General features: G+C 49.0%; 1 protein-coding gene across 3 annotated transcripts in view; it reads left to right on the forward strand.

The window, feature by feature from the left end:
* Positions 1–3,652: 3,652 nt before the first annotated feature.
* Positions 3,653–12,649, forward strand: part of FGD4 (FYVE, RhoGEF and PH domain containing 4) — a 195,045-nt gene continuing 186,048 nt past the window's right edge. For all 3 annotated transcript variants that reach the window (XR_008911933.1, XR_001624618.2, XM_001377269.5), the window contains exon 1: positions 3,653–4,411. Coding sequence is in view for 1 of the 3 variants with exons in the window: in XM_001377269.5 (XP_001377306.3) it covers positions 4,267–4,411 (145 nt within the window). In the remaining 2 variants the exon portion in view is untranslated. The remainder of the gene's footprint in view (positions 4,412–12,649) is intronic.

The raw sequence follows: 12,649 nt of genomic DNA on the forward strand, positions 1-12,649 counted from the left end.
GAACTGTGGGGGGTTGAACACGGTTATTTTGTATGTACACTCTTATGCCAAAGGGGAATAATTGGATTTTTGCCAATGCACCTAGCAATCATTGGCTTTGTTCCCTTTCTCTTTCATTTCCCTTTTATCCCCAAATTGTTGTAATTTCCCCTTAGAAGGTGCAATATTATATGTACCTCTAGTTAAAGATCTTTAGAGATATAAGTATGTTATGTATACTGATTCCATGGGAAAGTAGGCATGTAAATCTGGGAGATTTCTACATGTTCGTTTCCCATGGGAATCACAGGGGGGATTGTGTAATTACAATTTGAACCCTAGAACAATTCTCAGCATTCCATGTTCTTTCTCATGTTATGTGCTGGCATAGGGAGAACATACATTTGGTGTAGCCCTGCCTCTTGCTCTCTTCTTTTGTGATAGCTCGCTGTGGAAGTGAGGTGAGGGGAGAGGCAGGAAAATCTATTCACGTGGCCTTATATTTTGTTAGATAATTACTTTTTTATTCCTTTATTTCAAGTAATTATTAATAAACTATAAACATTAGTACTTGGAGTACTGGACATTAGTTTAAACCCTACATTTTTGGGGATTGATGTCCCATCTCTTGTTCTTCCCATGGGCATTAGCACCCTCAGGAAGTGGGTTCTTCTTCTGCAGATCTCGGCCCCAAAGACTGTGGTAGTAGAAGGAAAGTTCACATAGACCAGGGGATGACAGTGAAGGTATTCTGAACTCCTTCTCAGCCCAAGGCAAACAGTGACTGATTGGTCTCAGCCACAGGAAACAAAGAAAAAAGCCCAAGTGAGACCCCTTAGGGTCTGTCTAGGCTACCTAGTTCACCACATTGAGGCCAGAGATGGCTACTGCAAGTGGCATGCCAGTTTTGTTGTAGTCCACTACAACCCTCCAAGTGTCATCTGCCTTCTGCATTAGTCATATAAAGTTGTTGAGGGAGCTGGTAGATATAGCAAAGTACCCTGCTCTTCATCTCCATTGCTAAGGGAGGAAATAGCTTTTGAACCTTCCCAGGACCTGATTTTGGGGGGTGTTCAGGCAACCCCTGGGGTTTCTATTTGGTCAGATCCACACTCTCTGGCATATTAGGGTATTCTAATGCGACTCCTTGAGGGCAGGAATTGTTTGTGCTTTTTGACATGTAGTATGTATGGCTGCTTCCTTTCCTCCTCAGTGGGTCCTAGCTCAATTCCCCACCTTTTACTTATGCTACCAGGTTGGGCCACCAGAGAAGTGCTTGGGCTTTATGGTATGCAATGGAAGTCATTTACTCTAAGCACCCAAGAGTTGGGTCATTCTCCTCTTAGAAAACGTAGCTACCCCCTCCGTCTCACCCTTTCTACCAGGTTCTGAGATCTTTGACCTCTTCCTGTTTCTAGGGCTAGGCAAGCTCTTCAGCAATGGAGTCTATAGACTAGGTCGCTAAGCAATGGTTATTTGCCTGACAATCGAAACATAGCTGTGGAGCTCAGGCTTCCCATTTTTTATTTCTAAGTTCTCTGGTTAATCTTTGGTGAATAAACATCTGGGACACAAAGGCCCAGAGGTAATCTTTGCCCTCAGTGATCTCTGGGGAAGGGAGGAGTGCTTCCTTTTCATAGTCACAATTTTCACAAGAAAGTTTCCCCTGTCAATCAGCAACCTTACATTTGTATCCACAGAACTGAACATTGTGGATGGATCCCAGGAAACACTTACATATCTGTGGATTGGTAGATGTTCCCTCAGGTGCCAAGGATATCACCCTGATTGACTGCCACCATAACTCTGACCCACGTGGAGAGTTTCCCCACCCATTTAAGCAAGGTTGTCTCAACTTGATGGCTTGTCCTCAAATTCTTGGTAGAAATGGGGTTACTCTGATGGATCTGGTGGGGGGAACCATGACTGATGGTGTCCAGCCATCCCTTATGTATTTGCTCACTTCCCACCATCTCTTCTGGCCTGTCATCATTTAGGCATATGGCCTCTGTTACTCCCAGGGTCCTATGGTTAGAACTTCAGACTTCACCTCAGGGGAAGTCCTATCAGAAGTCTTTCCAGTCTGGCTACAGGAACTTGGGTGGCTTGGGACCTGCAAAGCTTTAGGTGGCTTGGAGTAAATGTTTTCCATTGTACCCCATAGAGCCCAAGCACTTCTCTGGTGGCTCCACCTGGTAGCATAAGTAAAAGTGTGTGTGTGTGGGTGGGGGGAATGAGGTAGAAGCCACTGAGGAGAGGAAGCAGGCATATTGGGATCCAGGGACAGCCTGATGGTGAACCTATGGCACATGTGCCAAAAGGGCATGCAGAGCCCTCTCTGTGGGCATGTGAGCCATTGCCTCACAAGATTTCATTACTAGAAAGGCAGAGGGACTGGGGGAGCTGCTCCCTTACCCCTCTCCACTGCACTGAGGGCTTTTTTTCACTTTACCTGCCCAGCAGCCCTATGGGAGCACTTCCTCCCCTGTCTGGGTAAAGGGGGTGTTGTGGGGAGCAGGGCATGGCACTGGGTATCTTAAAAGTTTAGCCATTATTGAACTAGTTTTACCTGCATTCTTATCAGTGGGTGATTTCAGAAGCCAAATTGCACCCATCTTAAGGGAAGATCAGTAAATCGGTCTTGGGCTGGACCATCATTTTGGAGACAGCTGCCCCTGGGATTTTCTGGGCTGGTCTAAGAAGATTGCCAAATGGGGTTCGGAAAGACCTAGCACTCCAGCCAGCCCCTGAGCTTCGCTGCTCCCCAAGGTGGGAGGGGGAGGGTCAGAAGGGAGCAGAGCCAGGGAGGTGGGGGAGAACTCAACACACCTGGGGCCAATATTTGTTTTCTCTAGCCCCTCCCCCCCTCAGGCCCTAGCAGGCTCAACAGCCATTACCACTGACATAGCGGTATCAATAAGCAATAGTCAGACACCTGTGCACATGTCCACACATGCTGGCTATTGTTTGTTTTTGGCCTGAAGTCCAATTCCAAGTGGGTGTGTAGAGACATGGGTGGAGCCAGAGCTTTAGTTAGCAAAAAGTGATGCATAAATGCCTTCTTCGCAACCTGCCTGTGTTAGGATTGTGACCATTTTACAAGCATTTTACATTTGGAGCCAGAGTGGGGAAAGGGAGATAGTGGGAGAGGGAGGAGAGAGAGAAACCTGCACATAGTAGGTGCTTACTAAATGCTAATGTCGACACTCCAGCAGCACCCGCTCCGCTATTCTGTCGGGAAGCGCCGAAGGCTCCCTTCGCTAACCGAGCTGTCCTTCCGCCAATTCCCGGGGGGTGGGGAGGGGAAGGGGGGAAGGCAAGCTCCTCCGGAAGACCACCAGAGCCGGAGAAAAGCAGCCCCCAGGTAGGTGCCTTCTCTGGAGATCGAAGGCTCCGCGCGCCTCGTTTTCCCAAGCCCTCGGACCCGGCCGGGCCGGGTCGGACCGGGAGTGGCCCCTGGAGGCAAGGCTTCGGGCTGCCCCAGGTGTTCCCGCTCCCGGCTCCATTCTAGGTGACCGGGCAGTTGTCCTTCCCTGAGGTAGGAACGGACGGATTCCCGAGTCGTTCCCCGTCTCCAGCCGGCGGGGGCCGCCTTCCTCCGTGGTTCGGTCTCAGTGGCTCTTCCCACGGTTTCTCGGTAACTTTGCCCTCCCTCAGGTCCCAGGGACAGAGGGGGAGGGGCGGGAGCGGGAGCTGCTGAGGCGGGGAGAGGGTCCCAAAGGAGCGCCGGACGCGGCGGGCAGCCCTGGGCCACATTTTTCTCAGGGATCTCGCAGGCTGCGCTGCGCTGCGCCACGCCGGGCCCTCGGAGGTGTCTCGCAGCCGCAGTCGCGACCTTCCTGGGCCCGCGCGCAGGTGAGGCGCTCCCAGGTGAGCTGCTGGCCGCTGAGTGGACGGCGGCGGCTTCGAGGCGGGGCCAGCGGGGGGAGGGGGAAAGAACTGGAGCTTCTCCCTCTTCCCTGCTCCCTAGCCAGAGCACTTTGGAGCCCTCAGCCCACAGGCCGGGGACGCGGGGAGCTGTGTCCAGGCGGCCGAGGTCGCGCTTCCTCCCCGCCGCCTCCTCTGCGGCTGCCGGAGAGCGTCTCTGTCTGCTCCCGGCTCCCGCGGCCCGAGAAAGGGCAGAGGGTGCATAGAAGCCTGGGGATGCGGGCGCTCGGACCCGGAGCCAGACAGCGCTAGTTCCCGCCGGCGGCCAGAGAGTGAAGGGAGCCCAGTCTGCCCCGGGTCGGGGGCGCGGCCATGTAGCCGGAGCCTTGCGGAGGAAGAAGGGTCATTAGGAGCAGCACCATGAGTGAGGAGGGCAGCGCCAACTTCAGGCGGGTGGCGATTCGGCGGAAGTCCAAGGAGCCCAGCCTCCTGGCCGCGACCCCCCGTCCCTGGAGCCGCCCCACCGCCCACCTCGAGAGCAGGAGCTTGCCCCTGGGCGTCCCCGGTAAGCTTGGTCCGCGGCCGGGGGCGGCGCCGTGTATGTGGGGTGGAGGGGTGGGGTGAGGTGGGCGTAGGCGCGCCTTCGGTATTTACTGGGTGTGGGAAATCGGGCCGGGCAGGGAAGGGCCGCGGGCAGCCTTTCCCGAGCCTCTGCCTGCGTCCTGCTCGCCGCCCTACGTGCTCCCAGCTTTCCGGCCCTTCCCCCAGTGGTTCGGGAGCGGAGCGCTGCCCTAGCGCCTCCCCGGGAAGGTCGCTTCGCCATCCCGGCCGGAAGTGTGCTGCTCTGCAACTTGTGGGAAAAAGTTGGGGACAAGTGAATGGCGTGGCAGCACCCGCGCGCCGGCGGCGTCCGGAGCTGATGCTCCCCCTCCCGACCCCGTGGTCTCGGCCAGTTCCTGGGTGCCTGTGTGCAGGGCTCGGAGCCTGTCCGTGTCTTACTGGGTCCGCTCCGGGTTACACTGGAGTGATTCCGCAGAGGTCACCCAGATGTGGGAATTCGCCGAGCGAGGATTTGCTTCTCCCGCGGGGAGGGGGAGGGGGGAAAGCTCCAATGACTCCCCCCCGGGCGGTGCTGGGCCAAGGCTGCCCCCTTGGGCTACCCATTCCCAGGAGAGCCCGCTGTGTGAGCGCCTATCCAGCTCTTCGATGCTTGTACGAAATTGCTGGGGGTGCGAGGTCTTCCCTTTCAAGTGTGGCCTTTGGCTTCTTGGAAAAGCCTCTAGTTGTGCCAGGAGGGCCTCGTAGAACGCCCCCGCCCGGGATGGCCAGAAACCTAAAGAAGGAGCTCCAGTGCCCTTCCTTGGCTCTATAATGTGCAGGCTGGACTGGAGTAAGGGCAGCCAGGTGGCCCAGTGAATGGAGGGCCGGGCCTCGAGCCCGAGGGTTCAGATGTGACCGCAGAGCCGAAGTAGCTGCGGCCTTTGCCTCAGTGTCCTCATTTGGGAAAAGAGCTGGAGAGGAAATGGATATGAAAACCCCAAATGGAGGCATGAGGAGTTGGACAGGCCCGAAGAAAAAGCACTGGGTGCCAAAGGTGGTGGTGAAGAATAGGAGCGCAGAGTTTGGGCTGGCTGGCGGCTCTCTGCCTCTCGCTAACGTTCCTGGTTAGTCTTCTTATTTTAGGGCCACACTCCGACAAGCAGCCCCACGTGCTGCATCCACTCCTCTCAAGGCCCGAGCTCTGCTTCAGGGGTCCTTGGGAAGGCCGGGCCTGGTTCCCTCCAGCCGCAGATCAAGTCCGGAGGAGAGAGAATCAGGCCCGGATTCCCACCAATGATTGCAGCTTTTTGGTGTGGCCCTAACCATCCGGCTCAACCACCCCAGACACGCCCCACCTTGGCTCAAAAAGTTCTTTTGACCTTTCCTTTGGAAGCCGCAGGGCTGAGAGAGCCAGAAGCAGTGACTTGGTTCCAGGCTGCCTTCCCCTGGAGCCTTTTCTGTTTCTTCCCCCTGGCACACCCATGCTTGGTTACTCTGGGCTGGATGTGTCCTAACCTTCAGTTTACTGTGCCAAGGGACCCAAAGCAGCCCCTCCCTCCTGGATTGTCCATTGTTGTAGGCTGTTTCCAGAACTTTTTGCAACTACATCTACAGCAGGTCTGAATATTGTTTTTCTCCTCCATGAGAATCTGAGGATAAAATAGTTTAAGTTTTGTGACTTGGTGTTTATAACTGGACCCTGCCCGTGCCCTTCCCTTCCCTCCCCCCCCCCCAATTTGCACAAGTAATTTGATAATCTTACCACAATGGCTGTTTCCCAGCAAAACTGCCTTTATTGCTTTTTTGGACAATTTTTGCTAGTTTAATGGGTGTGAGTTTGGATTCTTGTAGTGGCCTTGGCTTCAGTTTCTCTCTCTCTCTCTGTCTCTCCCTCTCCCTCTCCCTCCCCTCCCCTTTCTCTGTCTCTGTCTCTCTGTCTCCGTCTCCATCTCTCTCTCCCTCTCCCCCCCCTTCTCTGTCTCTGTCTCTGTCTCTGTCTCTGTCTCTCTCTCACACACACACCACTAAAACCCAGTCATGAATATAGGATTATTCCCCCCTCCCCATTTGTACAGAAGACTTGTTCAGCGTTGGAAGGACAAAGTGTTTTCATGTTTCACCCCTTTCAATTCTGAGTTTCCTCCTCCCTTGATTTCCGGTCTTTGCCTCTCCCTGGAAGAGCGAGAAAGGATGGAGAGGAGAAGTATTTAAGATGAGAGCAGCTTCCGTTTACGTGGCACTTTACAGCTTCCCCAGCACACATCTCCTATGGAGAGCGCCTTTATCTATTCCAAGCATATGATGATCCCCCCATGGACAGATGTGAACACTTTGTTTCAGTGGCCATTAAGATGGCAGGAGCAGGTGCCGTGGGATGCCCAGGTTGGCCAGATATTGAAATCACCAAGGTCATCGCCAGTTGCTTTGACTAGTCTAGTGAGACTTTGATGACACTGGAAGAGAGAGTGAGGCTCACGGCTGGGACTCTGCCTCATTTAAATCCAGTTCACAGATGCGGCAAGATAGCACCCCATGACATCATTGCCCCTGTGTGGATAGAATTTTGCCCCGAGGGACTTTCTTTTCCAGCATCCCCTTTATGTATCCACCTGACATACTAGCATAGGGAAGATAGACGTTTTGTGTAGCTCTGCTCTCTCTCTTCTTCCCAGAATTCTGCTGTGGGGGGGCGGGGGGGGTGTGTGTGTAGAGCTTGGCAGGAAAGTTCTCACTTGGTTTTACTTAGCTCTCTATTTCTCCTTTTTTAATTTCTTCTACTTCAAGGGTGCAAAACATACTTGGAGTTATCAGACACCCGTGTTAAGCTCTTGGAACGATGAAGGCTAAGCAGCAGTCTATTTGGGGCTTTTGTCATCCTGAAGACTTTGCCTATAAAGGAACTGGTCATTGAATCCAGGTCTCTCCTGGATTAGCATAGCAGCAGGAGGGATGATGGTATCATTGACAGAATGTCAACCTGGCGAGAGGAATTTGTCTTTAGGGAAGATAATTTGTTCAGGGTTTGACATATTCCATCTGAAGTATCAATTGTACATATCGATGCGTAGCTATTCACTAGGTAGGAGGTGGAGATGGAGATTTGGGTGTCGTGTAAGGGCCAGAATGTAAGGGTTCGAATTAAAGGCTTGGACTAGATTCTTTAAGACTATGGTTGCCCGGAATTGAATCAATTGAATCAATTGCTAATGATTTTTTAGCAATTTACTTATAAAACATAGAAAGAGTGAAAGTAAGAAATGTAGAGAGAGGATAGGGGAAGATATCTAACCTAAGACACTAAGCATTTTGCTCGGGCCCCTGGCTCAACCTAGGGAGGCCTAATTAGTGCTCAGCTAGAGGGGCCTCAGCCTTGGGCTGAATAGGCGAGGGCTCCAGTCACAAGCCTCTCCTGAGGCTGGTCCCTTGAGAAGATCTGGGAAAGGAGTCAGCCTTTGTCACTCACCCAAATGGTAGTTCAAAGGGAGAGATTTAAGAACAGTCTCACCAAGTCCAGTAAGCAGATCCTTTACCAGCCTCCAACCCCAACTCTGACCTCCAAAGAACTCTTGCAAAGGAAGTTGTAGCCTCTTTTAAAGCTGCTTCTTTGCACCTCGTCTACTTTTACATGGACAAATGATAGTCAATAGTTTGCTTAGGACTGCCCAGGGGCCAGTCCGTGGTTTCTGTCTGACTCATCACCCACTTTCCCACATGGCTCACGGGCCTCCCCCACTCAAGTGTAAGTGGGCTGTATGCTTCTGGTGATTAATCTAAAAATGGGCAGGGGCGAGAGAGTCCATCCCATGTTGACGATGGCTGAGAAGGAACATTTTATATTGTGGAAGTAGATGAGAGCTCCAAGGAAGAAAGGATTTGGGGGAGACCTAGAGGGTTTGAATGACAGGAAATAGAATATGAAGGATTGCAGAGGGTACCCAACTACATTGCAAAGCCAAGTAAGTTCCAGGACACCCGAAATCTATGTGTGCATTCTTTGCTCAAAGCCCTGCATTTCGAATGTCTTCTGGTTTTCTTTGGACTTTCTTTTGAATTGGACAATTGCACTCTTTGGTTCCTGAATAATTTTGATCCCTTTACAAAAGTCTTATAGCTCACTTTTCTTAAAGTGTTAGGTACGAATGAGCTGAAATCCACTCCAAATTCGTTGTGAATGGTTTCAAAGATACTCTTATTCTAGTGCAGTGACTGTACTTCCTTCCGACGGTCTTCGATAACGTTTTCAGGGAGTGCTGGGGGCTGACCTGACATCAGCATCCTGTTTAGGTTTGATGTTGGGACGAAATGAAGCACTTGGAGGCCAGTTGACAGAAAAGGGTTTACTTAGCCTTAACCCATGCAACGAGGCTACATTGACTATTAGCTTTCATAGGCGTTTCCCACCCCCATTTCTTCTGGGTCCATGTGGAAATGTGTCTGTTGTGCAGAGCAGGGACATCCAGCAAGTAAGAGGAGCGAGCCTAAACCCTATGCTGGTAGAACTTTTGTAGCCATAGTAAAATCAAGTCAACAAGCATTTACCAGATAACTGCTATATACTAGGCTCTAGCCCTGGATCACCCAAGGTGACCAGGAACCCCTATCAACCTGGCTTGAAGGGAGGTCTCTAGCTAAGGGTCTTACAGATCAGTCGTTGGCCTTGTCAGTCAGCCAGCCCTTATTATTAAGTGCTTGGAAACTGAGGAAGAAAACCTCCTGCAGAAGGTGGACTTTGAACTTAGCCTTAAAGGGAGTTCAGGGTTTGAGGAGGTAGAATTTTGAAAACATATAGGAGACAGCCAGAGCAAAGGCATGGTGTGTCAAGTGTGGAAAAAGTCGCCCAGGTTGTGAGCCTGGGAGATTTAGAATAATGGTGATAACCTTGACAATCTTAGGGAAATTTGGGGCCAGGCCTGGAGATAGAAGGTCATTGTTCTAATCTGACCTCAGACACTTCCTGGCTGTGTGACCCTGGGCAAGTCACTTAACCGCCATTGCCTAGCCCTTACTGCTCTTCTACCTTGAAATTGATGCTTAGTATCATTTTGAAGACAGAAGTTGAGGGTTTAAAAGAAAGAAAAAAAGAATGAGTAACTTTAGGAAGAGCAGTTTCATTTGAATGACAAAGTCAGATGTGTGTAATTTGGATCTGTTACCCTAAAAACTAGGATCCCCAGAAAAACTACAACCTCCAGCACCCTACTCACATCCTGTTGTTATGTGCTGATGTAGACAGGATATAAATTGAGTGTAGTTCTGTGTCTAGCGCTCTGGACTTTGGTGGAGCAGGCTTTTTGAGCAGGTAGAAAAACTTAGTCACGCGGTTCTATTTTGTTAGATAATAAGCTTTATAAAACTAGCACTTGAAATATTGGACATTAATTTAAATCTCATAGGCATCAGATTGCAAGGGGAAGTGAGACCCAGAGCATAGATGACTTTCTCCCGGAGATTGACCAAGAAGAGAGACACAGAATGATAGTGCGAATGATTGGATCAAATGAAGACTTTTTAAGGATGGGGAATTGGCGGGGGGAGTGTCGAAGGTGGCAGGGAAGGAATCAGCAGATAGGAAAAGATTGAAGAGTAGATAAAAGAGGAATGAGTGTCTGGTAGTCCACCGGAAAAGACAGCAGGTGGTAGGATGGAATGTGCTGTACATATGTTCAAATGCATGCATACATACATACAACTATGATGTACACGTGTAGTACACTTAGTAATGAGAGATAATGGGAGAAAGATGTCTGAGTGACATGAGAAGAGGAAGGTCTTTGTAAGTGGCTTTAATTTGTTTTTAGGTGAAATATGAGGTGAAAATTGAGCTGAGAGGTAGTGGAAAGGGATGCCATGATATTAGGGGCAGACCTGACTCAGACCAGTCCCCTGGAAGTAAAATATTCTGTGTCAGAATGAAATGACACGCGTAGGGCATTCATCATTTAACAGAAGGAGGTGTTGTTCTTAGCCCTGATAGAGAAAGAATAGTATGACCCCTTCTCTCCATATGGAAAAAAGTCTGGTCAGCAGATTGGAGTTGATGTTTCATGTGGTATTGGGGTGTCCACCAATCTGAAGGGCCCTCATTCAACATAGGTAGGCTTTATTATGTCCTGCATGACTAGGAAAACATGTTCATAGGACCAGAAGCTACTTAGAAGGGGCATAAAGTTGCTGCAGTTTGAACCTTAGCCTCCTGGACCAGTCAAGTCCTAGAGACAGTTTCTCTGCCTTTTGGTGGTCGTACTGGGTATGGGATTGGAATAGAAGAAAGGAGGACTTCTTGGAAGAAAATGGACCTATCACCCATGGGAAGCCTTAAGGAGAAATGAAAGGATTTGGAGTAGATGACTACAGTGAGTGGGATATAGAAGGTTGCTGCTGCTGTGGTTCAGGTCTGTCTAACTCTTTGTGACCCAATGGACCAGACTCTTCTATCTATGGAGGTCAAGAAGGGGTAAAAGGAGGATTTTGTGTATCTAGGGTTCAATTGAAATTGCTGTAGTGGAATTGAAGCACCATCCTGGCTGGTGTTGGAACAACAACAAAAAAAAGATATTCCTAGGTCATTCATTATTTAAAAAAAAGAAAGTTTACATAACTGTAACATTGAAAGAATATTTAGCTAGGATTCTCCAGCACTTAGCTTGTGTAGACATGGTCCCCTAGATGCCATATTGAAATGTGTCTGGTCAGCAGGGCTGGGATTTCTTTGATGTTGGGGTATTCATGGGCCTTTTAATTACCTTAGTTGGCCTCAAAAGTATAGCCAAAGGTCACCAAGAACTTGGTGCAAAGCTTTAGCTTTAGTTCCCTTGGCCAAATCCTGGTAATAGTTTGATTTTCTTGCAGGAAAAAAAATAGCCTAGCCCAAAGGTTTGTTGGAGGGAGGGGAAGCTCTGTTAATTAGTGACTGCATCGTGGTGCCAACAAGGTACATTTCTGGAATGTTTCTAAAGCTTCATTCAGTAACACACAAATAGAAGTGAAGGATAAATGAGAATAATCCAAACTTGATTTGTTTGAGGCATGATTGCCAGTAGAAAAAAGGGGCAAAGAATTGAAGTATAGACAGTACCATATTATTGAATTGATTTACCAAGGAATGGGTTCTAGTTGGATAGAGGAGGATATAGTAGCCAGTGCATGGCTGATGACCTGTGAAAGAACAGAGGAATAGAGGGAATGGGAATCATAGCAAAGGTGAAAAAAAGGGTTACAATAGAATGGGGAAAAAACATGATTTGCTAAAGGAATTGGAGAGATCATAAACTTATGGTTGATAGAAAGATTAGGGTTAGCACCATCTCTGTTGCTGAGATGGAATGGAAGAGGAAGCCATCAAAATTGAGTAGATTGGGGAATTGGGAAGTTTAGAGAGAATTGGTGTGGATGCAGAAATACCCCAGTATATGGTCAAGGAAACTGTGAAAGTCAAAATTGGACTCATTGAAGAAGGAAGGAGAAAGATATGATAAGATAGTGGCTACCAGGATCTTGATTGGAGGAATACATTTGGGTAACCTTAACCAAAGGAAGAAAGGTTGCTGACTGACACTGATTGTGGACATGGAAATAGGGAATGAAGAGTATTCCTACTCTTCAACTTTGACCAGGGACCTTGGGAGTCCTTGAATGAAAAGTACCTTGAATGAAAGTACAACCAGTTTGTACCCCAAAGAGATAATAAGGAAAAATACGTGTACAAAAATATTTATAGCTGTATTCTTTATGGTAGCAAAAATTTGGAAAGTGAGGGGGTGCCCTTTGATTGGGGCATGGCTGAATAAATTGTGGTGTCTGATGGTGATGGAATAGTATTGTGCTAAAAGGAATAATGAACTGGAAGAACCTTCAGGAATTGATGCAGAGTGAAAGGAGTAGAACCAAGAGAACATTGTACACAGAGACTGATACACTGTGGCACAATCAAATGTAATGGACTCCTCCATTAGTGGCAATGCAGTGATCCAGGACAATTCTGAGGAACTTGTGAGAAAGATGCTCTCCACATCCAGAGAAAGAACTGTGGGAGTAGAAACAGAAGAAAAAAACAACTGCTTGATCACATGGTTTGATGGGGATATGATCAGGGATGTAGACTAAATGATCACTCTATTACAAATATTAATAATATGGAAATAGGTTTTGATCAATGATGCATGTAAAACCCAGTGGAATTGCTCATTGGTTACAGGAGGGGGTGGGAGAATGGGAAGGAAAGAACATGAGTCATGTAACCATGGAAAAATATTCTAAATTAATC

This window comes from Monodelphis domestica, chromosome 5 (genome assembly GCF_027887165.1).
Source record: "Monodelphis domestica isolate mMonDom1 chromosome 5, mMonDom1.pri, whole genome shotgun sequence".
In the NCBI taxonomy this organism is placed as follows: Eukaryota; Metazoa; Chordata; class Mammalia; order Didelphimorphia; family Didelphidae; genus Monodelphis; species Monodelphis domestica.